The sequence below is a fragment of the Vombatus ursinus genome, unplaced genomic scaffold (genome assembly GCF_900497805.2).
Source record: "Vombatus ursinus unplaced genomic scaffold, bare-nosed wombat genome assembly UNPS02014811.1, whole genome shotgun sequence".
NCBI classification, from domain to species: domain Eukaryota; kingdom Metazoa; phylum Chordata; class Mammalia; order Diprotodontia; family Vombatidae; genus Vombatus; species Vombatus ursinus.
The window spans coordinates 11,783,410-11,810,576 of record NW_020954589.1 but is presented as its reverse complement, the minus strand read 5'-3'; the positions used below and the strand labels follow the sequence as shown (position 1 = coordinate 11,810,576).

Here is a 27,167-nt window from a genome sequence, read left to right as displayed (position 1 = left end):
TCCCCAATTGTTAAATGGTCAAAGGATATGAACAGGCAGTTCTCAGATAAATAAATTAAAGCCATCTCTACTCACATGAAAAAATGTTCTAAATCACTATTGATTAGAGAGATGCAAATCAAAACAACTCTGAGGTACCACATTACACCTATCAGATTGGCCAACATGACAAAACAGGTAAATGATAAATATTGGAGAAGATGTGGGAAAATTGGAATGCTAATGCATTGTTGGTGGAGTTGTGAAATGATCCAACCATTTTAAAGAGCAATTTGGGGCTATAAAAATGTGCATACCCTTTGTCCCAGCAAGAGCACTTCCAGGGCTGTATCCCAAAGAGATCATAATAATGGGAAAAGAACCTACATGTACAAAATATTTATAGCAGCTCTTTCTGTGGTGGCCAAGAATTCGAAATTGTGGGGATGCCCATCAATTGGGGAATGGCTGAACAAGTTGTGGTATATGAATGTAATGGAATAATATTGTGCTATTAGAAATGATGAGCAGGCAGACTTCAGAAAAACCTGGAAAGACTTGTATGGACTGATGCTGAGTGAAGTAAGCAGAACCAGGAGAATGTTGTACACAGTAACAGCCATGTTGTGCAATGACTAATATTAATGGACTTAGCTCTTGTCAGCAATGCAAGGATCTAAGACATGTCCAAAAGTCTCATGATGGAAAATGCTACCCACATCCAAAGAATGAACTATGGAGTTTGAATGCAGGTCAAAGCATACTATTTGCTATTTTTTTCTTGTTTTGTTTTGTTTTCTCTTTCTTGTGGTTCCTCTAATTGGTTCTAATTCTTCCTTACAACATGACTAATGTGAAAATATGTTTAGTAGGAATGTATATGCATAGACTATATCAGATTATGAACCATCTTGGGGAGGGAGAGGGAGAAAAATTTAAAACTCCAAAGCTTATGGAAGTGATTGTTGAAAAATTATTAAAAAATTTTAAAAAACAAATAGAAAAATAACTCTAGTGCTCACCTCACAGGTTTATTGTGAGACTCAAAGGAAATAATATATGTAAAGTATTTGGAAAACTTGAAGGTGTTATAGAAATGTCAGTTTTTAAGATCTTATTGATATATTTTGTTTTTAAAATGACCTTCAATTCTAAATATATTCCTCCTCAGAAAGTCATCTCTGAAACAAATAACAGAGGAAGGGAAAAAGCAGTTCAGCAAAACTAACCAACATATCAACTAAGTTTGACAGTGCATACAATGTTCCACATCCACAGTACCCCACCTTGGCAAAGAAGGGAGGGAGAGGCATTTTCTCCTTTCTTCTTGGGGGCCAAGCTTGAGCATTAGAATTACAGTGTTCAGGTTCATTGCTAATGTCAGTTATTATTCTCATTCACTTATTTACTCCATGGAAATCCAGAAGAGGTGTTTTCAAAAGATGGAAAAGATCTGAAGGCAGCCTTATTTATGATCATGACTCAGTCTTTTGTAGACCACCTGACTCAAAGGAAAACCAGAACCAATGAGTGGACATTGCCAAAAGGCTGATTTGGGCTCAATGTGAAGAACTTTCTAATAAAATAACATCACTCAAGAATATAATAGGTTGCTTCCAGAGGTGTTAAGTTCCCTATCACTGCAGGCATTTAAGCAGAGGTTGGCTGGATAGTTGTCAGGGATGTTGTAGGAAGGACTCCTAACCAGGGTTGTGGGAAAGTTTGGGACTATAAAAAAGGAAGGTTACATGAGGTAGAAGAGCAAGGGGTGCATTCTCTTTTATAGAAAAAAAATAAAACTACTGGATCTTAGAGGCTAGCTGGGGCTAGAGAGGGACCCTGAGGCCCCTGGCAGCTCCCAATGCTAGAGGGCCCCTCTCAAGTGTCTCTTCTATCACCTCAAATGGAGACTTCTCTTTCTACGCACCCTGTGCCCCCAGCCTCCTGGTCCTACATTAGGCCCTTACCATCTTGAGTAGGGTCCTGAATAGTAAGGATGAACATGTGAGAGATGCTCTGCCCCATTTTGGCTAGACTGGAAGCACTGAGTTATAGCTCCAGGAATAGCACCCAAGCCATCTGCTGGCAGACTTACTTTCAAGTGATGAGCGGTGGTGTAAAGGCGGCCACAGCCCTTGTATCCGCAGCGGAATGCTCTATCTCCAACCTGCTGCCCTTTGCCATTGTGAGGTGGCTGGCTATTGTGAAGGACCTGCAAAAGAAAACTGGAGATCCTCACTCCCACCCTCTTGTCTGAGGGGAGTGGAGGACAAACAGGGCAGGACAAATGAGTCAGCTGGTATAGTTCAGGCCTAAGAAATGGGATTTGGCCTGCTAGGGAACCCTGGGTGAGGTAAGGGTCCTGTCCGGAGACAGATTGAGGCAGATCTGTTATGGGGCATGCTGCAAAAGAAAGGAGTAGCTACATTTACTCTGGAGTGGAAGGCAGATGAACACTGTAATTAAGGCAGAACAGACATGGAGGAGACCCATCCTCAGGCAGCCATGTAAGCTGCAAACTGTTGGCATGGCCATAGCTGGGCTAAGTGAGCTCCCTAGTCCCAGACTTCTAACTGAACAGCACATACCTGAGAAACAGCAACACCAGACTCATTCATCTTCAGCTGGGAATGGACACCCTCCTCCACATCAGACACCTGTGGTTTGAAGAAGCATGAATGTGGGTGCTCCCTATCTTGTACAGGTACACTAATTGACCCTGAAGCTTCTGAGAAAACCTAAGACCAATAAATAAAAGTAACACTGCCTCACATTTTAATAACACATTCAAAGCATTTAGTAAATCTTAAATGCTACAGAAAGTGGGTTAGTTTTTATAAATTGGGAAACTGAGGCCCAGAAAGGGGAAATAACTTGCTTAAGGACACATAATTAATAGTACAGCTGAGACTAGAACCCAAGTCTCCTGATTCTCAGTCTAGGGTTCTTTCCTCTGCACTAAAGAAAGGCACTTTTGCTCCCTGTGTCTTCAGACAAATGGGCAAATTAACCAGCCCCAGAAGAGATATAATTTATTGACCTTCAGGGTACAGAATAAGCCTTGTCTCTTTAAGTTCTTCTTACATAAATGTGCTATGGTTGTGACTATTCTTATGTTCTAAAGTGTCATGGCTGCTTTAGAACATCTGACCTAATCCCTGCCCACTGAGACGACTTTTCCAAAGAGCTGAGAAAGAGAGAGAGAGAGACAGAGACACAGAGAGATAGAGAGACAGAGAGGGAGAGAGACAGAGAGAGTGAGGGCGCACGAAGGGAATAGAAAAAGCCTGCTGGCTTAAGTGGCCATCACAAAGAACATGATCATGAACTGTCTGTCCAGTCCTCCTCAGACATCAGGACAGTTAAGCCACACTCAGCCCAAACCCTGCTGGATGCAGCCTCCTTTGCAGTCAGGGCAGACAAGGCAGTGTGTAAACAGCCTTTGACCAGCAGTGACTAATCAGCCCATGCCCCCTGATGAGGGGAAGTGGAAGGCTCTGGTAGAGGTTCCCAGGCCTGGCCTTCAGGCTCACTCCCTTCAGTGCCTACCACCCCTCACTCCCCTGGAGGCTGGCGTGTCCTGTAGGAGAGGGGAGGGGGGCGACAATGAAAGCTGCTGTGGAGCCGAGTGGCTGGCTTTCCTCAGCTGCCAGCTATCATCTCACCTTGCTGGCATAATGCTCCAGGGCCACCACGGCATCTGCACTGAAGGCTTCATCCTCCTCTGCTGCCAGATCCTCCAGGCCCACTTCTGTCTGTACAGCCAGGACAGTATTCTCGGAGGGCATGGCCACTGGGTGGTGGATGTAGGCAGTAGAGCCATCTTCCAGCTGGACAGCTTCCAGGGCATTAGGGTCATAGCCTTCTGTGGAGAAGGAAAAAAGGGGCACCACTGGGATGCAGTAGCAACCACTGCTTTAAGATCAGAATGCACTGACTCAGTTGGAAGGGTCTCTTTCGCCTATGAGGACTCTCAGAGGCCTGTAGATGGCTTTCATTCTCCCTGGAGCTAAAGGACATAGGATTTCTTGGGGCATCATTGGACTGCCCCCTTCTCAGAACAAGGTCTCCTAAAGAACCTTGCTGGGTAAGTGAACATTGTCAGTGATTTCTAAACCTCACCTCCCTGGAGAACAATGATCTGACAACAAGCCAGAGGGAGTATAAAATCAGACCCTGTCCCCAGTTAGATATTCAGGGATACTGTTGTTTTGCAACAATAAAGACCTTGTGGGATCTTGCCACCCATTATGCCCACACTTACCCTAGCCCCCTGCAAACTCTTAGGAGTGAAGATAATGTTTGGCTCTATATCACCCCCTTTCCCTCCAGTCCCCCGCTGACATGCACCTTTGGGTGTGCGGTGTATATAGGCCATGCTACCATCTTCCAACTGTACAGGCTGTCCATCTTCAAAGGAAAGAGATTCTATAAAAGCAAACAAACAAACAAAAGATATGTGACCGATGACTCCCTTGCCCGGGGTCGTTGTTCACATCTACCTTCTAGGGCAGTTGTCTCTGGGCCTCAGAAAAGTCCGAGCTCTGGAGGTCTGTTCCAGGCTGTCCTAAGCACAAGGAAGGCCTTCCCTCACCTTTCTCGACTGTCACTTGATGGATAAAGGCTGTGGTTCCATCCTCAAGCTGAATCACTTGCCCTTCAAGTAGCTTCTCTCCTGTAACAATGGAAATCAAGGAAAGTTGGTCAAAGACTAAGAAATGACTAGCCTAATGGGCTAAGAAACGGTTGGCCTAATAATAACACCAGCAAGAATCTATCTGAGTTTCTAGCTCTTTTTCTCAACAGCATGGGGCACTAATGTTCATTTCCCTCCCCTACACCATATCCCTAGCTTGTATGAAGGGAGAAACCTGGGATAGAGACTGTTTATGAAGCAGGAACTCTGAGACTCTTCACATCACTCTTTCTGCCCATACCTTCCCAGGTTACTACCACGAAGTGAGGGACAAAGCAACCAAAAGTTACTGAAATGATTGAAGACAAGGGAAGATAAATAAATCCTAATAGCTAGCAGTTCATATTAATTTAATTAAGTTCAACAAACATTTATTAAGTACCTACTATATGCCAGGGACTATGCTAGGTGCCAGAAATACAAAGACAAAAAGGAAAGAGTATCTGTCCCCCAGGAACCTTATTTTGGGGCAGGAGAAAAGTACTAAAAAATGGGCAGGTTAGGAAAGGACTTCTGTAACTTGAGCAGCCTTGAATGGACCTATGGGTAGAGACGAGGAGGGAGAATACTAAAGGTTTGGGGCCTGGGGGAGATGAAATCTTATGTATGAAAAACAGCAAGAAGGTTAGTTTGGTTGGAACACAGAGTACATGAGGGGTGGTAAAATAAAATAAACATGGAAAAATAAGCTGAAGTTAGATTGTGATAGGCTTTAAATGCACTTTGTCCAATGGGCAACAGGGAGCTGCTGAAGCTTTCTGAGCAGGGGAGATATGACACTCGTGGTCAAATTTGTCCTTTAGGAATACTAACTTGGCAATTATGTAGAGAGTGTTGCAAAGAGAAGACACTGGAAGTAGGGATATTGATTAGGAGACCATTAAAATAGTCCAAGTGAGAGGTGGTGAGGGACTGAACTAGGATGGTAGCCCTGTGCCAAAGATGTGGAGGCAGAAAGACTTGTCAACCAAATGGATATTAGAAGTGAACAAGAATGGGCAGTTGAAGATGATTCTAGAATCTCAAATCTGGACAGCTAGAAGCATGGTGGTGCCCTTGAAAGAAATGAGGAAGTTAAGAGGAGGGGTGAAGTTGGGGGAGGAATAACATATTCCATTTTAGACATATTGAGTTTGAGATGCTCAGGGGATATCCAGGTAAAGATAGCCATTAAGCAGCCAGTGACAGAAGAATGGAATTCAGGAGAGAGACAACAGTTAGACGGGTAAATTTCAGAGCCCTGTACATATAGATGATGAGATAACTTAGAGAAACAAAGGGTCCAGGATAGAAACCTAGGGTAAACCCATTCATAGGAGCACACAAATAAAGCCCAACTATTTAAATCATTAGTTATCATATTTACTCATATAATTTTCCCTTTTCAATCCACTGCAATTTTAACTCTAAATTAAGGAAGGGTTACGTGATTGACTTGGTTTTGGTCAACTACCATCCTTCATAATTTTCATAAATCTTTGGTGTTCCCATCCCAACATACCTTAAAGAGGAGTGAATTTCATAATATCACATAGCAAGCAATGGAAAAATTAATCAGAATCTAGGTTTCTTAAAATTCTTGCTTTTCTTTGTCTCAGTCCATTTCAGAAAATGTTGCTTTAAGCAAATATTAAAAGGACAGAGAGAGAGAGAGAAAGAGAAAGAGAGAGAGAGAGAGAGAAAAGAGAGAGTGTGTGTGTGTGTGTGTGTGTGTGTGTGTGTGTGTGTTGGAGTGTCAGTCATTATGTTTCTGAAAGAGTCCCAATAAGAGAAGGAAAATTACTAGGTGACTGAAGGGTACTATTTACATTTAGGATTTGCTTTCTTTTTAAGTTTCGGATTTAGAGCTTGAGTACCTTTTATCCAGGAAAATAAGGGTCAGGTAGTTAATGCAAGGTGGCAGGTAGAGTATAACCCCAAAGAAGTGCTTTTGTCTGGAGCAAGCTGATAGAGACAGTTTAGAGAGGGAAGTTGGGTGCAGAAGTAGAATGAGTTGAAGCTTCTTCTTCATAACTGGAAATCTTCACGAAAATGTCGAGGGAATCGCTTTTTGCAATCAAATGTTACAAAAGAGATTCCTACTCAGTTATGGTTTGGAATAAGGCCTGTAGGGTGCATCCAAATTCTGAAATGGTGACTACTGAGTGACTCTGCCCTCTCACCCACTCCAGCAGGCAGCTGGACGTTCCTTTCATTTTGACCTTGTCTGTCTTGGCAAGTACAAAATGTGTTTTGCTCATTGTTTTAAAAGCCCCGGAGAGGTCTCTGCTGGTAGATGAAGTTACAATTTCAAAATAACAGAAAAGTGTCGGGGTGAATTACATGGGGGAGGTCGTTTTCCCCAGATTTTCCTCTAAAAACAAGAAGAATAGAATCTGTGAAGAGGACATAACTAAAGATGGAAATCCAAGGAGTAAGTCTGAAATAACACTTCAGAAGCCCTGGTAGTGAAATGATGCTCATAATGTCTCTCCTTAGAGCTCAAAGTGAGCTCAGGAAAGACATCAAGAGAGACACTGCAGAACTCCTCATGGTTGTAGAGAATCAGATTCAACACAGGCTTCAGAAAAGAAGCCTTCCATAGCCACAGATACCCAAGATGGAAATATTTACTTGGCTGCTCACAGTACGGTGACCTGGACAGGTGCATCAGAGTGAAGAGACAAAAGGATACATAGGCAGATAGGAATAAACAAAAAAGGGGGGATGAGAAGGAGACAGAGATCAAGACAGAGAATGAAGACACTAGGAAGGTAATAAAGGAGTGAAAACATGAATTTTCCAAGCAAAGTAAAGTAATTTGACTATTACTTATAGGAGAAGACTAGACCATGAGACCGATTTTTAATATGGAACTGGTTTGCAATAGGAAATACTGTCCTGGAAATAGTCCCTAAGCTTTTCCACTGTATTTTCAATAGAGGGGAAAGATGTTAATGTTGCACAGGCTATCACATGTCATCCCCCTCCCCCATGCCTGGAATGTACTCTCTCTTTACCTCTTCCTTTTTTTTTTTTCCTGCTTAGGCAATTGGGGTTAAGTGACTTGCTCAGGGTCACACAACTAGTTAAGTGTCAAGTGTCTCAGGTCAGATTTGAACTCAGGTCCTCCTGGCTCCAAGGCTGGAGCTCTATGCACTGTGCCACCTAGCTGCGCCTCCTCTTCCTCTTTCAAGGTTCAGTTTGGGTGCCATCTTCCACAGAAAGCTTTTCCTCATGACCCTGGCTGACAGTGTTCTCTCCCTCCTCCCATTATTTTACATTTATTTATCTGTTTATATTTTGTACTTTCCAATAAAATTTAAGCTCTTGGAGGGCAAGGATGATTTAATTTTTCTTTGTATTCAACAGACCAAGCACAATGCCTTGCACATAATAGGTGCAGGTGCAGCTAGGTGCCACAGTGGATATAGAGCACTGGGCTTGGAATCAGGAAGACCTATCTTCATGAGTTCAACTCCAACCTCAGATACTGGCTGTATGACCCTGGGCAAGTGACTTAATCCTGTTTGCCTCAGTTTCCTCATCTGTAAAATGAGCTGGAGAAGGAAATGCAAAGCACTCTAGTATCTTTGCCAAGAAAATCCCAAACGGGGTCACGAAAAGTCAGACATGAGTGAAAAATAACACAATAAATCCTTATGGAACTGATTTGAATATTCATTAAAAGAGATAACTCTTCCTTTTGTAATCAAGGCTAGATTTTTTTTTCTTTGAATCCCCAGACATGCTATTTCACTGGAACAGGGAACTCCCAATGAGTACCTGCTCTGCTTGGAGGAAACTGCCCATCCAGGGTCACAAACCTGTGAGACACATAAAACTCTATGTATGTTCTATGTACGCCATAAAAGTAGGACCTGAACACATACCTTCCTGCTCCAAACCAGCCTATTATTACACTGCCTCTTTAGATTACATTGTCTCAAAACAAGATGAACTCCTAAATCTAGAGGCAATGTCATAAGGCTTTCAAAAGGTTCAGAGGAAAGAATGGTAGGATCCCATGGATTAAAATGCTTCAGAAGTCAATCCAGGAAGGATGGGAGACACCCAAGAATTATACTCTGAAGACTCAAATGAAAACAATTCCAAAGAGGAAGAAAAATGAGATTTATATGAAGAGGGATGTGGATGCACAGGGAACTCACCAACCAACGACATTTCTTGTATAGAAACGGAAACAAAACCAGACAACAGAGGGATGAATATGAGTGTGGCTTGGTTCTATAAAAACAGTGTCAGAACTGCTTAAGCACAGAATGAGTTGAGTTGGCAAAGGAAGCAAAGGACAACAATAATGGTTTCTTTAAAGTTATACTGATAGATTGGTTGTTGTCCTTCATTCTCAAAGAGGACCAAAATGATATCACTATGTTGGGGTCAAGGTACAATATGTACCTTGGCTGTGACTGATTAGACCAATATGAGCTCAGAAGGCTCTATCACAGGTTGGGCACAAATAGTTCACATGAACATTTGGAGTAGAAATGTCTCTAAATTTGCACATCTCACATTTCTTTTGAGCTACTGCAATTCTGCTTTGCTCACAGAGCACAGTGCCTTTTCTGATGTGGGCATGCCATGTTGGGCAGTCCTTTGCCAGTGTCCTCCATGTCACACAATTGATTCCAAAGTTCTTCAGAGAGACCTTGAGAATTTTCTTGTATTGCTTCTTCTGACCTTCACGTGAGTGCCTGCCTTGTGTGAGTTCTATGTAAAATAATCAGTTAGGCAAATATGCTTTTGACATTTGAACAACGGCCAGCCCATTGGAGTTGCACTCCCTGCTGCAGAGTTTGAATGCCTGGCAATTTAACTTGAGAAAGGACCTCAGTGGCCAGTACCTTATCCTGCCAGGTGATCTTCAGAATCTTCCTAAGACATTTCAAATGGAAGCGATTCAGTTTCCTGGCATGGTACTGGTATATTGTTCAGGTTTCACAGGCATACAACAACGAGGTCAGCACAGTGGCTCTGTAGACCTTCAGTTTGGTAGGCAGTCTAATACCTCTTCTCTCCCACACTTTCCTTCAGAACTTCCCAACACTGAGCTAGCTTTGGTAATGTGTGTGTGTCAACCTCATTATCAAGGTGTACATCCCAGGAAAGTATACTGCCAAGGTAAGTGAACTTATCCAGAGCATTCAAAATTTCTCCACTTGCAGTAACCAATGGTTCCACATATGGATGGTGTGGTGCTGGCTGGTGAAGAACCTATTTTTTTTTTGGTATTAATTGTTAGGCCAAAATTAGTATAAGCAGCAGAGAATCAATCTATACTTTGTTGCATGTCAGCCTCAGAGGCTACATCCAGTACAAAATTATCTGTGAACAAAAAATCATGCACCAACTCCTCCCCCTACTTTAGTCTTGGTTTGTAGCCTTTTCAAGTTAAATAATTTACTGTCAGGATAGCAGATGACCTTGATGCCATTTTTGTCCTCATTGAAGGAGTTTCATAGCATTGCTGAAAACAACATACTAAAAAACATGGGAGCAAGCCACAGTCTTGCTTCCCTTCACTGGTGACTGGGAAAGCGTGAGAGCATTGTTCTCTATCCAGAACTCAGGCAGACATCACGAAACTGATATATAACACTGATCGAACTTCTCTGGGCAACCAAATTTTGACATCATTTTTCACAAGCCCTCATGACTGACACTATTAAAGACCTTGGTCTTTCATTGATATCTGTTCTACTCCTGACATTTCTTTTTCTACCCATGTTTCTTTCTTTTTTTAATGAATACTAGGTTAAAAAAAAAAAAAAGAATGATCAAAGACGGGAGAAGACCTTCACTTGAAGTGGTTGGGACCATGATCACTGGTCACAGAGAGGAAGCAGAGTTGTTGAATTCTTACTTTGTTCTTGTCTTTTCTGCAAAGGAAATGGAAATTATAGAACACAAATAACTTACGGGGTTGAAACCCAAGACAAGTAAGGAGATAATAATCTAGCACCTGGTTGCCTTTGATCAATTTAAGTCATTTGGCCCTGATGAAGGACCTTCTTGAATCTTGAAAGAGCTGGAAGACGGGATGGCTAAGTCAATGTCATGAGTATTTGAAAGATCACGGAAAAACAGAAGAGGTACCACAAAATTAGAGAAGGATAAATGTTGTCCTGATTTTCAAAAGAGGGAAGAGAAGATAATCTGCAAACCAGTGAGCTTGACTTTGATTCCTGGGAAAATTCTAGAAGAGGTCATTAAAGAGATAGTTGGTAAACATCTATAAGGAAGCAGTGATGACAGAGCCAGTCCAGCTTCATCAAGAAGAGGTCAGACCAAATTAGCCTCCCTTCCTTTTTAGACAGGGTTACTAAATCAGTAGATAAGGGGAGTGCTGTGCATATAATTTATCTATATTTTAGCAAAGTTTTTGATAAAATATCTCATACTATTTTTGTGAAGATGGAGATCAGACAGCAATTCAATCAGATAGATTCAGAAAGGGGAAGATAGGCAGATTAAAAGAGCTGTTGTTAAAGGTTCAGTAAGTGTCAGTGTGGCAGGAGATCTCCAATGGGGGACCCCAGGGATTTGTGGTTAACCCCATGCTGCCTGACAGTTTTATCAATAATTTGGATAAAGGTATAGATGTTATGTCCATCAAATCTGAAGATGACATAAAGATGGGAAGAGATGGCTAGCTAGTAGATGATAGATTTAGGATTCAAAAGGATCTTGACAGGCTAGAGCATTGGGCTGAATCTAATAAAATGAAATCAAATAGGGATAAATGGAGTCTTGCACTTGGCTATAAAAAATCAACTTCATAAGTATAAGATAGAGGAGGCATAACGGTTAGACAGCATTTTTCTTAAAAAAAGGTCTGAGGGTTTTAGTGGACTTCAAACTCAGTATGAATGAACAATGTGATGCAGCAGCAAAAAAAGCTAATGTAGTCTTGAGCTGCATTAAGAGAGGCAGATTACAGGAACAGGCAGGTAACAGTCCCACTGTATTCTGCCCTCTTAAGACATCATCTGGTGGATGTGTTCAATTCTGGGAGCCACAGAACTGATGGCTGGGGCTTCCCCTTCTTGGAGGTCTTCAAGCAGAGGTTGGACAATCCTTTGGTTATTTCTTTGGTAAATGGGTTGGTCAACTCCAGGGGTGAGGAACCTGTGGCCTTGAGGCCACATGTGGCCTTCTAGGTCCTCAAGTGTGACCTTTTGACCGAGTCCAAGTTTTACAAAACAAATCCTTTCATTAAGGGGATCTGTTCTGTGAAGTTTGGATTCAGTTGAAGGGCTGCACTTGAGGACCTAGAGGGCCACATGTGGCCTTGAGGCTGCAGGTTCCCCACCCCTGATCTAGGCTGATAAGTTCCCTTCAAATTCTTATCTTCTGTAATGTCACTCTCAAATTCAATTTAACAAGTATCCATCCATACATCATGGATTACATTAGTTGTTTATAAGAAATTCATTCAAAAGGTATTTATCCCAAATTACGGTTTGGAAAAATATAGTTTTTTAATCTACATTTTAGCTTTTCAAAGTGTCTAATTTTTATATTAGAATATTATAGGCTCTAAAAAGCATACTCTAGTCATGTAGTTACTGATGAATGCAAATGTAGTTTGTTTCAGCATCACTTAACCATTAGGAACACTGTAAAATTGTTCAATTAGCATTTGCTGTCCTGCATTGGTAGTTTTGCATACAACTATAGCCAAAGGTCACCTCAGAACGATAAAAAAACAAAAAAACCCCAAAAAACCTAAACCATACAGGATCCCTGATGCTCAGAATTTCCATTTACATAATTCCATCTCCATCCTCCCCCAAAAATATTTAAGTTCTCTGGGGGCAGTTATGAAGAATTAATTTCAGCCTGTTGTGAACATCTAGGCTCTTGGATTTAAGTGGTCCTGTTGATAAGACAAACATGGTCTTACTGAGTTGTTCTCTTTCCTTTAAGAAATTAGGGCCCAAATCTTCAATAAACTCAGTGTGCTCAGTGGTTCCAAAATGCAAAGTCGCTGAGCTTTCTTGGTTCCATGTGGAAACATCAAGATCTGAAGCAGACATTTAAACCTATCACATTTGCTCCCAGTTACTCCTCCCCGAATCCTCAGCTATTCCTCTGCACAGGGTTTTAGAATCTATTCCTACCTTTTCCACCAAACTAAGAGCTCATCTTTTAAAGCTTAGCTCAAGCTTCCCTTCTTCTGTGAGGCCTTCCCCGACTACATCACCTCACAGTGATCCTGATCTCTCCTGCACTTCCACAGAAATTGGCATACCCTGCCTTGCAATACTAGTTATGATTTCCATCATATATGATGTAACTCTTGGGTAATGAACTATCTCTCAATAAACCACATAGGAGATCAGCCTCAATACTAACTACGTAGTAATACCTCATAGTTTATCTTCTCAAGCATACTGTAAGCTCTTCGATGCCAAGGGCTAAGGAGCAAGACCTATGTTTTTTTGTACCCTCCTTCCCCAACTTTCTTGGCCTGGCACATGTAGGACTCAACAAATACATGTTGACTGATCAATCTTTTTTTTTTTTAAACTTAAATACAAAATAAGAAAAGAAAAAAAAAAGCATTGCCATGTGCACAGCAGAATGTAAGAGAGGATTCAAAATACACAGCAATAAATTTCCATTTCAAGAAAAGCCTATATAATAAATACTATACATTGTGTTCAGAACTGTCCATTTTTCTTTGCTTCCTTATAAATTTTCTTTTGTCCTCTGCTGTACACTTTTTTCTTTCTTTTTAAAAAAATTATTTATTTATTCTTAGTTTTCAACATTCACTTCTATAAGATTTTGAATTCTAAATTTTTTCCCCTCCCTCATCTCCCCCTTCCCTAAGATGGCCTGCAATCTGATGTAGGTTATACACGTATAATTATATTACACGTATTTCCACATTTTGACTGATCAATCTTATCAGAATGTAGGGTACTGAACTGCTTCATAGTAATACTGAAATAAGGGGAAAGGCACTGTAGTGGAAAGGACACTGGATTATGTATTTGAATCCTGGTTCGTCCCTCAGACGTGTCTCACCTTCTTGGGGCTGCTGTTTTCTCCTATTTAAAACAAGAGGACTGGATGAGATGATCTGCAAGGTCCCTTCCAGATCGAAATGTTATGATCCTATGATTACAGAGAAGCACAATGGAAGTGCAGTGGAAAAAAGACTCGGAGTCAAGAAGACCTAAGTTAGAATTTCACTTCTGATACTAGCTATATAACCCTGGACAAGTCACTTAAGCTCTTTCAGCCTCATTTTCCTCATCTGTGAACTGGGGATAATAATACCTATACTATTGACCTTACATGGTTATTATTAGAATTGTTGTTTTTATATTAGAAAGAGATAATGCTTAAAACACTAGATAGAAGTCAGTTATTGTTATTATGCTAAGTGAAGATAGAGCTCTGATGGCATGTTGAGAATGAGAACTGATAGAGAGCTGATCCTGCTTCCTGTACCTGAGAGGATTTGAAGATTAGCAGTTTAGGATGCAGAATTCATATATGTGGCTTTTCTCCAGGTGACTGCAGTGCTCTCTGCAACCAAGGGCTCCACTGCTGATGGGCTGTTAGGTTTGTGGGGTCCCTAAAAACTTTTACCTTTGACAGCTTGTTGGATGAAGGCTGTTGTCCCATCACTGAGGGTCACCGTCTGTAGTCCCAAGTTCTCCATGGCACACTGCTGCTTGCACTCTCAGGCATGAATTTTGGTTTTGGGCAGCCCTGGAAGCCACAGCGGGGTGAAGAAATTTCCTTTTAGGTCACAAATCTGACAAGAGAGGACAATGACATACTGTCAATCACACAGCTCTGTTCTGCTGGAAAGGCATTTATTTGGGAAGGAGCAGCCAGGGCCTAGAAAGGAAAGTGGGAGAACCATTTCAATATATGTATCAGAACTTTCAATAAACATGCTGAATAATTGATCAAAATGGAGAATACAAACGAAATAGGGGCATTATGGTCATAAGACTTAGAAAGAGCTCATTTATCAAAACCCATTTTCCAATGGAATGCTATCTTAAATAGAGGCACAGTGAAAGACAGGCAGCTGATAATTCCCACTGTTCCTACTTTTCAGGATCCAGGAGTACTAGGTCAAGATCAAGGCCCCAAAGGCCTCACCGTCTATCTATGCTGTAAACAGGAGTTACCGTCACCTGCAGAGTGGTGCCTCTTTGAAGTTGCAAGCACATATATGTTTGTGAACCCTTGCCTACCTGCACTCCACAGAGAGCATAAACCAGGGCAGAGAATGGGTGTCTCCTGCCCTAGGCTTAGGAGGCACAACTCTTGTTGTCTGTTGATAGCTCTTCTTGACCTTGAACCCAGGCTGCCTACGTGGATACTTGCAACCTACCTGTAATGATCTCTTAGGCTGGTTCTGGATCCAGACCCTTAACCTGGATTTATATGGCCCTATCTACTCCAAAGTACATCCCAGCAGTGATGTCTAATTTGTCTCATCAGACTCCTGGTCAAGGCCCGTTCTGTCCTACAAAGGCACTATCCAAATCTCATCACAACAGGGAAACAACTGCTACAAACAACTGCCACAGGAAGGGCTTGATAAGAAGCCAAAGACTGATAAATAAATAAGGTTGATCTTTCCACCCAAATGGATACAATGAGGAGCAACATTTTACTAAAAAAAACCCAAAAAACCAAACAACCGGATTTCCTTAAGATTTAACCTTAAGGCAATGTAGATAAAGTTCTTATTTTAATTTCTCAATGATGTGGTTACCAATTCCCACCACATAGTCATACAGGTATCACTGTTCAATAGAAACTTGTAAATCAGATTGTCAAGAGAGGGTTGGTCTTCCTCATCGGGAATAACTACTTAGTTTGATTAGTCTGAATATAGATTGCACTTCCTGACCTTTACCCCCAATACAGCTTGTACAAAACCTCAATACGGCATATAATCACATTCGTGGTATAGTAAACACCTGCTAAATGCTTACTGATTGACAGGTAGAGAAAAGAATGCTAATTAAAAGGGTGAAGATGAAGAGAAAAGTGATAACAACAACAAAAAAACCTTTATTTGAATGAACTTTTTAAAAAAGTAAATATATACATATTTTAATGATAAATTTGTATCTTTTGCTATATGCATATATACATACATTTTTTTTTTCCTTTCCAAGAAACTAGTTTAGGGATGAAGCCTATATTTTGGAAGGGCAACATGGTATAGCAGACTGAATTGGAATTAAGTAGATTTGGGTTCAAATTCTTCCTCATGGGCCAATCACTTAACTTGTCTGTGTCAGTTTTCTAATTTGTAAAATGGGCTAATATCTGTAGCATCGATCTCAAAGGGTTGAGAGAAAATGCATGTCAAATGCTTCTGCAACTTTAAAGCATTAAAATATCAGTAGAGAGACAGCATGGTATAATAGATACAGAGCTGGCCTCAGAGTCAGGAAGACCTGGGTTCAAGTCTTGTCTCTGACACACATTGGCTATGTGATCCTTGGAATATTACTTAACTCCTCAATGCCACACATAAGTCTCAAAAACTCTAAGTTACACATCAATCTACATTGGTAGAGGAAGCTTCTTGACTCGAAATTCCCTATGCTAATGAAATAAATTATAGTTCTGGTGTAGATTGGAAATAATCCTTTATACAGTAAGACAAGTCAATTCTTATCTCCTAGTCTTCTCTTTTCCAAATTAACCCTAACACATTTAATATTTACTCTTATCTGTCTATAAACTTTTAACCATTTTTATTGCTCTTCTCCAACTTCTCCATATTTCACAATGTGTATTATATATACAAATCGGCATGTGTATGTGTGTGTATATGCATATATACATATATAATTGAAAAAAAGAACTTTAAATAAAGCCTAAATCCACTATACTGAATATAGTGGACTGTTTTTCAGTTCTCAGATATCATTATATTCCATCTAATATGTATCACTGTCATCTATTAAAGTCCCCCCACAATCATCACGGTGTTGGGGGGAGCCTGTTTTCACAGCTTTATGTCAGGGCAAGCTAGTACCAAGTACCATGTACCAACCTTAGTATCAAGGTACTGATTCCAAGATGGGCCTAGAAATGGACTATGGTGCTCTTAGCCTAGCTAAACTGTCTAAGACACTCATCTCCAGAAGACAGGCAATTGCAGAAATCTACACTAATGTGATAGACAAATTAAAGGCTTAGCTAAAGCATCTGACAGCAATGGTATCAATTGATTTTTAAGATTCTAAGTAGCTTTTTAATATGGTTCCAATTCAGCTGCTAGAAATCTACACACATGATTTGCATCAGACCTGTGAGGAAGATTAGGTAAAGTGGATTAGGGAATGTTTGGAGTCACAGCAACTCATGAGAATGCCTAAGGCCTGTCTACTAGGGCTTAGCTTCTGTACCAATGGAAAGAGTACCCCATACTGATGAAATAATGGATCTTTAATTCAAAGAAGAACATAGCAACCAGTGTCACAATTTTTCTTAAAACATTATATTTGGTTTCAGCCTGTGGCCAATTAGGACCTTCTAATATTTCCCTATTCATGTGTTAAGGCATGGAAGGAGTTGGATCTTCATCTGTGGAGGGGGTCTTACACTCAGATGAAATCATGGATCTGTGAAGTATTCAAGCAAGGGCTGAGGCAGTCATTGACCTTAGGCATAAGCCAAAGTACATGGTCTGGAGAATACTGAAAATTGTTCCCTATTCTGTCCCACAATGACTTTAACACAGCAATGAAATGGTGGGTACTTCCAAATATTCTTGCTCTGCCATATTCCAAGTTCATGGGAATTTGGCAGTTGCTACAGTTTGGTTCACTGATGTAGTTTCTCCCCCAAAGTGCTAAAGTTATACGGGGAATTCAAACAACACAGATGATGAGAGAGGGGTATGAGAATGAATGAACCCATCAGAATCAGTGGTCCGGTGAGGAGCTGAATTTACTCTCCTTTTAAACTTTTGTCTATTCTGACACAAGAAATTTGATTTTATGTAATAACTTCTCATTAATGTAAATATTAGAAAAAGTTTTTCATTCTTTCTCTACCCATGAAATTGATCGCTAGTGTTAACTTTACACAAATTCCAAAGTAGAAAAATAAAGGCATATTGAGGGTTAGGAATAGTGTGGGGGGGAAACCCCCACATTTTTTCTTGATTTTCTTTTTAAAGATGGGTGGAGCAAAGAGGAGAGGGAGGGACAGGGTAGGAAATACAAGAGTAGATACAGTTATTTGTCTTTTTGATTTGTTCTAGTTGAGTTCTAATCTGATCTACACATCCAGTCTAGGGTCATCTCTAACCAAATACTCCTGTTCTCTATACCATCACATGGGTCACTGAAAATACAAGTGAACATTTGGAACAAAGTTGTTTGTGCTCTGCCTCACCCACTGGGAAAGTGAATCCAGAAGCCAAGTAAGTAAACAAATCTAGTTTGCTTAGAGAGGGAAAAAATGGAGGATGATTTTATTTTGATAAGAAATTTAAGACAATATCCATGAAGAAAACTTCACAGCCCAAAACATAATCATAGACTCTTACAGTTGAAGTTGTCATCCAGTCTAACTCCCTCATTTTTTGGATGGGCAAACTGAGCCCCTCAGATGGAAAGTGACTTACCCAAGGTCATTCAGGGAGTTGGTGTCTGAGTTAGAACTCACATCCTGATTTCCTTCTCTATGCTTCCCTTTGTATGCTAAGAAAACTTAACTTCTCATTAAGGATATAGGAAAACTGGCAGGACTAATGGCAAGTGACAATAAAAAATGGGTTCTGAGAACATGATTTAAGTGTTTGTTATTTTGTGGGATGATATATTTTACCCACCTACACACACAAACTGTAGTTTAAAAAACTTGGCTCTGGTGACTTCTACCATGCAAAAAAACAAATAGAAAACAGGCAATTAATTACAAAAATCTGCATTAATGTAATACACAAATTAAAGGCATATCTAAAGGAACTCACAGAAATGGTACAAATTGATTTTAAGATCCTAAGTAGCTTTTTAATACGATTTAAACTCAGCCACTAGAAATCTACACACATGATTTGCATTAGAGCCATGAAGATTAGGAAAAGTGGATTGTTCTCCATTCCAAAGGACATTCAACATTCTGAATTTTACAACCAAATGGAATCTGTTTAGCCAAAGCAAATACTTTTAAGAATCACATTTCTATCCACATGTTTAAATCCATTTTAATATATCACTTGTGTATGAGCACCTAACATGGTAATAATGGCTAAGTTTAAAACCAAACCAGCAATAAAGGAAAGTCTGAGGCAAAAATATTTTAGAACACAAGTATCTTTTTTTTTAAGGCAATCGGGGTTAAGTGACTTGCCCAGGGTCACACAGTTAGTGTCAAGCGTTTGGTCTGAGGCCAGATTTGAACTCACGTCCTCCTGACTTCAGGGCTAGTGCTCTATCCACTGCACCACCTAACTGCCCCAGAACACAAGTATCTTAAGGGTCAGTTTACATAGTAGTGAATAAGTGAGTTTAAATTTGAGGTTCTCAATCTTGTTTCCTTATCTTTGTTATCACACACAAAAGGGGTGAACTTATTTTTCCTCTTTGAAAATAAATTACTACTGGCTTAGGTACCATGAGCCAGGCAAAAGCTGATGATAGTTGCATCTTATTTAGAGATATCACTCCTGAACACAGATTTGCAGATAGGATTTTGGATCTCGTAAGCTTACCAAAAAATTTACAAGTTCATCTTCATTCCCAGTTTCATCAGCTAAATGTTTTTTCTCCCTATTTCCCATCTTCTCCATGCCTCCCTGCTGCCATTCTAGTTACTTTTTTTTTTTTAAGGCAATTAGGGTTAAGTGACTTGCCCAGGGTCACACAGCTAGTAAGTGTCAAGTGTTTGGTCTGAGGCCGGATTTGAACTCAGGTCCTCCCGACTTCAGGGCCGGTGCTCTATCCACTGCGCCACCTAGCTACCCCCATTCTAGTTACTTTGAATGACTGATGGATGGGTAATCCCACTGCGGGGGGATCCCTCCAACTATGCCAGTCACAACTCATCCACACCATTTTGTCCTGTGGACCTCTTGTCTATGTCCTACCGTAGATCTCCCTTTGGGGAGGGTGGGCAACCTGTTGGAGGTCATCCTCTAGGTTGGTTGACATATGAATACCATCATAGCACTGGGCTGTCCATCGGTGAACTCTCATTCTTGCTATATGACGAGACCCTGCTGTTTTCCCATCAGACAACTCTCTGATGACATCCTTTGCTGAGCTTCTCTTGTGCAATTCCTCTGGTTTCATTTATCATGAGTACGCCAGCTGGTATGATTCAGTTCATCTACCAGCATGTCCACTTGTTTGTCACTAGACAGGGAGCCCACATGTAGAGTACCAAAACCTACATTATCCTGAGTACCCTCTATACCTCAATCTACCTCCTTTCTACCACTCCACTACCATTATACAAGCAGGGGTAGGGGTCAGGGTAGTCACACAGCACAAAGTTATTTTGTCTCTTTCTGTTTAATGCATGCAATGGGCAAAGACTTCACTATCAGGTGGCTAGCCTACTGGTGACTAGATTTCTGAAGCTAGCTAGGCTATTCCTCAGAAAGAAGACTAAGTTGGTTGCTAGAATCATACTGAAAGTCTTACTAGCATAGTACTACACATTCCAATGGCATATCCTTTGAGAACCTAGGATGATTTCCACTGTAACCATGAAAAGGACTTTGTAGAGGAGAGATTCTAAGTCAGCATCTGTCAGCCTAATGTAATAGCCTTCTTTAAAGTCTTCTCACCTCCACTCTATTTCCTCCAATCCGTCCATCACACAGATGCCAAAATAATCTTTCTTATATACAGATTTGGATCATATTACTCCTCTGCTCAGAAATTTCAAATGGCTCCCTACTGGCAACTGAGAAAAGGGCCACTTGCAGTCCTTCATGGTCTGGTACCACTTTACTTCTCTGCCCTTGTCTCATGTTAATCTCCTCTACTCACGCTATATGCCATTCCCAAAGCATATCTGGCCTCATATATCTAAGTCTCTGTTCGAGAACAACCAAAGATTTCTGAGCAGAGAAGTAACATGACCAGATATATGTATAAGAAAGGCAGTACAAAGAAAGATTCACTGTTTTCTTAATTGGATATGTATTTTTAGGTTTTATTGATGCCTTTTGTTTTTACATCACTCATTTCCAGATATGTTCCTCCCCGACCCTGATCAAGAGAGCATTCCCTTGTAATAAAGGAAAAAAACAAAACAAAACCCTTAATCTGATATTCTTCAAACAGCTGGACTACACTGTGGTACATTATGTGCTGTGTGGGGGCACATTTTCATTGTTGACTGCTATGCATAAAGGCAGATATCACACGTCCTTAAGTTTGCCTTTAGGGAATCTTAGTAACATTCAAAGGAATGCTCTAGAGCATGCTTTGCTACAGACAATTCTAAGATCCTCTATTCATGAGATATATTGTTGGTTCAGTGGAATTGCTGTTGCATTTCTGGAGCACTACTGGGCTCAGAATTTTATACTGACAGTTCATGTGTATTTCTTAAGCCTTACATGTGAAACTGGCCAAACTTAGTGAAGCACTATCCATACTTCACAACTATAACAATGTGGTGAGTCCCACGATACATTCATTTACTATTCTGATTTTGATCCTAACACTACTGTGCTCACTTTTTTATTTGATTTGGATTTGGGAGACCTGGGTTTCTACAAGTGGTATTACTGTGAACAAATCACTTAACATTTTCAGAATTTAGTTCTCTCATCTGTAAAATGGGAATAAAAATGCCCATTCTACTGCTCTTCAAGGACTGCAAGGAAAGTGCTTAGCAAACCTTAAAAGGAAATACACACATACCCATATATGTTCTTTTGTTAAAATTACTCTTTTTCAAAGGTAACATGCTACCAAATAAAATGACAAATCTACCAAAATAATAAGTTACTTGTAACTTTAAATGAAGAGTTATTTAACTGCATGACAGATGCTGCAATGTATGTCATACAGACAGCACTGGAAGAGAAACGCATCCAGGTTTTCTGGTATTAGTTAGATCAAAGTGACATCCAGTCTTGTCTAACCCATTAAATTATTGTGCATCATTTTGATTATGGGCTACAACCATGTTGTCCCTGGCCCAGAGAAGATCTTAGATGGTTGCTATCAGTATCTTCTTTTTGCTCTAAAAGCACTGACCACATTTTTATCCTGCTTATTTTCATGCCTATATACTTTGGTTTTTATCCACATTAAAACCACAAGGGCCAGGTACAATGAGATGATGTTAGCAGGTCCAACAAAAAGCACCTGAAGGCCAATTCCACTGATCCCTTCAATTGAGGTAGCTACATTCATTCATTCACTCATTCGTTCATGTACAATTCTAAGCACTGAGTGTGTGCAAGGCACTTGCTACTGAATTATTTGTTTCTCATCCAATTCTCACATTCACAAGGGCTAATTTTTCTTGCCAATGGGGAGTGAGAGAACACAATCTATATGTATGTGGGCTTTAAATGACTCCTGCCAGTGACCAGCCAGACAATTAGAATGAGAATGGGTATCTAAGACTGGTAAACCAGAGAGATGAATAAATGGATTCTTCCCATGAGACGAGGAACAAACCTTAAAATAACAAATTGAAAATAACTAGGTAAGGGAATGGGCTTCCAGACCCTAATGCGTACCCTGTTCTTTATTTTCCTTGAGTTTAAGGAAATATGTCTACATAGGAAACTCTCAATAAGTATTTGTCGAATAAAAAAATGTATAAATTTATCATGTCACAAGCCCTGGGAATAAGGGCAATAACTCAAATACAGTAGGCACTTAATAAATGTTTGCTGAATTAACTATACTCAAAAAGCTTTTGATAACTATTTAGTAATTAAAATCTTAGTAAAACATGGGCCCAGAGGGACCAAATGAATGATAAATAATATTTTATTTGTTTCAAACTAAGCTCATAAATCCAAATTTGAATTCAGACCCCAATGCTCCTTATTACTTGGTGGGACAGAATCGAAGTTTCCCACCGAGTCTAGCCTTCTTGACTCAATTAGCCTCCCCTCTTCCACTTATCCAATCCGAGAGTGTTTTGTGCACAAGCTAACCCTCTATGGAAGCCAGGCTAGTCACCTTACTATTCTCTACTATTCCTCCACTCATCATGTTTTTCCCATCTTGCTTCCAGAACCCTTCTGATCCACATGCATAACTTCCTTCAAGAACCAGCTCATGACAAAGTCTTCCCTGACATCTCACCCTCTCAAATCACTTCCTAGCTTACACAGGCAGACAAACAACCAGGTGATCTTTAAAGGTCTCTTCCAGATCTACCATACTGAATTAAAAGTCATCCTACCACTCACTATCACATTTTAGTTTTCAAATGCTTAAATACACATTCTTTCATTGGATCCATATGCATTCTTTTTTTTTTTTAAGGCAATTGGGGTTAAGTGACTTGCCCAGAGTCACACAGCTAGAGAGTATTATGTGTCTGAGGCCGGATTTGAACTCAGGTCCTCCTGACTTCAGGGCCGGTGCTCTATCCACTGTGCCACCTAGCTGGCCCCATATACATTCTTAATAAATGCTTGTGAGCTTGAACTGAATTGCTTATATACTACCTTGCAGTTGCCCCCTAGTTATTTCACGTTTTATGGAATTTTGCCTGCCTTTTCTATACTACCTATGCCCTTCAGGCCTCCTAGTTATCTGAAGTACTTTGAGGAAGGGCTAGAAACTGAGGGTTACTATTTATCCTTCCCATTAACTCTGGTCTTTCTCCAGCTCTACTCCCTAAGATCCACTGCCTTACCGGGCTCTTAACCTTAGCCCCATTCCCTCCTCCTAATCACTAATGGAAGCTGCCAGATGGTAGCAGAGGTATAGTGTTAAGAGTCAGTGGGCGAGAGTAGAATTAGGGAGTTGAACCAGGGCAAGGCAATTAATTACATGCTTAGTGATAGGACTGAACAAAGAATGGAACAAAATGGAAACACCCAAATAACCAGATGAATTAATTGCTCTAGGGTGTTGCTTTTTGTTATCGGTTTACTAATGTATCTTGGACAGTAGAGGCCAAGTTTGAGGGCTGAGACATGATCTCCTCAAGCTACATAAAAATGACTTGAGCAAGCACAGTGTACTTTGCATCTTTTCCTTAGCAGCTGTGATGGTTTAATATCAGCCTGACTGAGGCCATACACACTAACTATACACTATGACCTAAATATATGCTCATCTTCAGTACCAGAAATACTGAGTGGCCAAAGACTAACACTTATCACAATGTTTAAGGTGGGGGACTGAATCATTACCTTTTGGGGGGCACATTTATTCAATGTATGTAGAAATCAGCACCAGAAATAAGCTTCTGGTTTTGTGCACCTCTTACAGTATTATTTTTGACTGTGAATTAAAGCAGTGGCTTTTTCCTCTGCTTCTCCTCTCTGAATTTGCTAATTCCTGGGTTTGGGACTTCAATACTTAAGTACTAATTCATCTACCACTGATGTAAAAACCACCTTGGGACAAAATCCCTCAGCAATGGAGAGATACCATTAACTGAACCGAACATTTCAATGGCACCCCTTAACTCTTAACTATCAATCACGTTCTGTGAAGACTCAACCTAGACTTTTTTCCAGTGTGAGAAGATTGGAAAGTACTCCCAGGATTAGAGTGGTGCAGGAAGACGTTGCAGGCAAAACATGGGGCAGTGTCTGCATGTACATACTGAAGTACAAAGCATCCTATATGAAGAGTATACATAGGACAATGCTTAATAAATACATTTATGGCAGTGACATGTGCTTCCAAGGGGAACTGATGGCTTCATTCACTGTGAACCCAAAGTGAGAGAACTTGGTGATTGAACTGCTGTCAGAAGCTGGCTTTAAATCCCTGAACAGAGTCATAGTTCTTTGGGCAAAAATGTGCAGGATGATGTTGTGGAGCTGACACCTCATGGTCAAAATTAAATGAATGGTTGAAGTGTTTGGAGCTCAAGGGAGAAGAAAGGGGGAACTATGGGAAGAAGGAGGTCCTTCTTGAAATCAATTTGTTAGGAATGTGAGCATGGGGTCAGATGAGAAGGAAAGGACACGGGGAAACTGGTGGGGCCCAGAGGTGAAGAGGGGAGGGTGGTGACGGTTTTAGAAGATATCCATGAGAACTTGGGGTCAAGGCAGATGTAGGTCTGGGAATCTGAAGGGCAGCATAGGATGAATGCCGTTGTAACACAGGAAGCTATCAGGGTTTATGGTCACTGGAAATCTGAATCATTATGGGGAAAGGGGATGGGAACTTCAGGGGATCATATGATTTTGGGCTAATGGAGGCATTTTGGGGTGGGGTATTAATAAAGTCAGTCAGTCAACAAGCATTTATTAAGCACTTACTATGTGCCAGGCCCAGTGTGAAGGCTGAAGACTAGCCCTGGGGATACAAAGAATGTTAAAGGTATGAAGTAAAGGATAGAGTCATGGGACCAAAATGAGGGACTATGAATATTATGGGATAAAGAGATTCTAGAGTAGGTTACCAGAAGCAAGAGGCTAAAGGATCGTGAACAAAGGGATAGGTCATGGAGTCAATTACCCTAATATCTGCAGAAAAAACATTATTATTATCCTTTCTGGACAATATTATCCTCTTTGGATCCTTTTGGAGCAGTTAGGTGGCGCAGTGGAGAGCTGGGCCTGGGGTCAAGAACGACCTGATTTTAAAATTGGACCTCAGACACTAGTTGTGGGACCCTGGGCAAGTCCCTTAAACTCTATCTTCCTCAGTTTCCTCAACTGTAAAAATTGGGAAAATAATAGCACCTACCTCTCAGCGTTGTTGTGAGGATCAAATGAAGTAATATTTGTAAATAGTCCTTCGCATAGTGCCTGGTACATAGCAGGCACTTAATAAATGCTTATGTCCCTTCCCTTCCCTCTAAGATTATCAGAACAAAGGTACGTGGAGTGTGAGGCTCCAGAAACTCTTATCCTGTGCCTTCCATAGGATGATAACTTTAGGACTGGAAGGGTTCTCAGAGGTCCAACCCCATCATTTTATGGATGGGGAAACTGAGGCCAGGCTGATTAAAAGACTGGCCTAAGGTAAAACATCACAGGGCTAGGCACGTGCTGTTGACTGACAGCTTGACGTGGGGTGCAGCGATCCCCAGAGGAGAGGTGCCAGGGATACCTCCAGGGCATCATGGGGCAGAAGACGCAGGGCCCCGGCTTGGCCCCTCGAGGCCCAGGAGGTGTCAGGACTGAACCGGCGGATGTGGGGAGGGGCGACGGGTGGGTCCAGGTGGAGGGGGGCAGAGTGCAAAGGTCACGAGGACAGCGGCGGGGCGGGGGGATAGGCGGAGGAGGAGGAGGCCTGATCACGCGCGGTGGGGGCGGGTCACGGGAGGCGGGATGGGGGGTGGGGGGATCCGGACCCTGCTCTGGGGAGGGGGCACTGAGGAGGAGCCGGGCCGGCTTAGGCCAGGCCTACCCTCCTTCCCGCCCGGATGCCCCATTTGGGCTGGAGAAGGTTGGGCATGCCGGACTCGGGGCCTCCTCTCCCCCTAGAGCCCTGAGCCCGCCCGGCTCCCCCGCCCCGGGACAGCAGCCCCGTTTTCCCCGCAGCCACCAACCTGACAGCCCCCGAGGCCGACTCCGCCGACAGACCGCCATGCACCGGGCCCATCTACCAGCGCCGGCCCCGCAACCCGCCTGCGCCATAGCCCTCCCGCCCGTGCGCAGCGCTGCCTCGCCTGAAATACAGGTTCCGGGGCCGGAGCCCCCACCCCCACTCCACCCGCCCACCTGACAGCCGCGCCCCTATTGCCACCCCGGAACCTGCATGACTACAGCACAGCGCGCCGGCTTCCGCCCCCTGGTGAAGCGACTCTTCTGCTTATCCTGGTTCCGGGGCAACTGGAGCCTGGGCCACCAGGGCTCTGGTCCGAGTCTCTCAGAGGCTCCCTCCCTGCCCCCGCCTCGCCCCTCCCCCTTCGAGGGCTGACGACAAGGTAGAGGGGACCGGGGGAACCTAGAGCTGGGGGGCGTGATGGCGTCACGACGCCGTGCCTGGGAGGTATTCCTGATGCTAGCGTCGTTATGGCAACCGGCGAGCCGCCGCCTCCCTTGCCTTCCTCTCTAGATAAATCATTCCATTCTTCTCCTAAGGGAGATTGGGAGACGGGGAGGGACGCCAAGAGGGGACTGAAAGAAGCCGGCCAGGACCCAGGTGCTAGCTGCCACCAACCTGGCGGCCTAGGGTGCTGTCAGGACGGAAGTACTGTCGCGACCTGGGGAGCCTATCGGGACGGGTCTAGAGAGAAGATGGGCAATTCAGGGGTTCACTAGCAAATGATGCAGGTTGTGAGAATATGGACTCCCTAGGGCCGGGTCACATTTTATCTTAGTGTCTTCAGGCCTTCCCCCAATAATTGCTTATTAAAT

General features: G+C 41.9%; 1 protein-coding gene across 2 annotated transcripts in view; it reads right to left on the bottom strand.

The window, feature by feature from the left end:
* Window positions 1-26,443, bottom strand: part of ZNF76 (zinc finger protein 76) — a 34,970-nt gene extending 8,527 nt beyond the window's left edge. Inside the window, exons 1-7 of one of the 2 annotated variants that reach the window (XM_027876702.1) lie at window positions 26,357-26,443; window positions 14,285-14,453; window positions 4,574-4,654; window positions 4,330-4,407; window positions 3,645-3,844; window positions 2,568-2,636; window positions 2,075-2,191 (exon numbers count right to left, since the gene is read on the bottom strand). In XM_027876702.1, the coding sequence (XP_027732503.1) occupies window positions 2,075-2,191; window positions 2,568-2,636; window positions 3,645-3,844; window positions 4,330-4,407; window positions 4,574-4,654; window positions 14,285-14,357 (618 nt within the window). In that variant the 5' untranslated portion in view covers window positions 14,358-14,453; window positions 26,357-26,443. The remainder of the gene's footprint in view (window positions 1-2,074; window positions 2,192-2,567; window positions 2,637-3,644; window positions 3,845-4,329; window positions 4,408-4,573; window positions 4,655-14,284; window positions 14,454-26,356) is intronic. The other variant, XM_027876703.1, reaches the window with a different exon arrangement.
* Window positions 26,444-27,167: the final 724 nt, after the last annotated feature.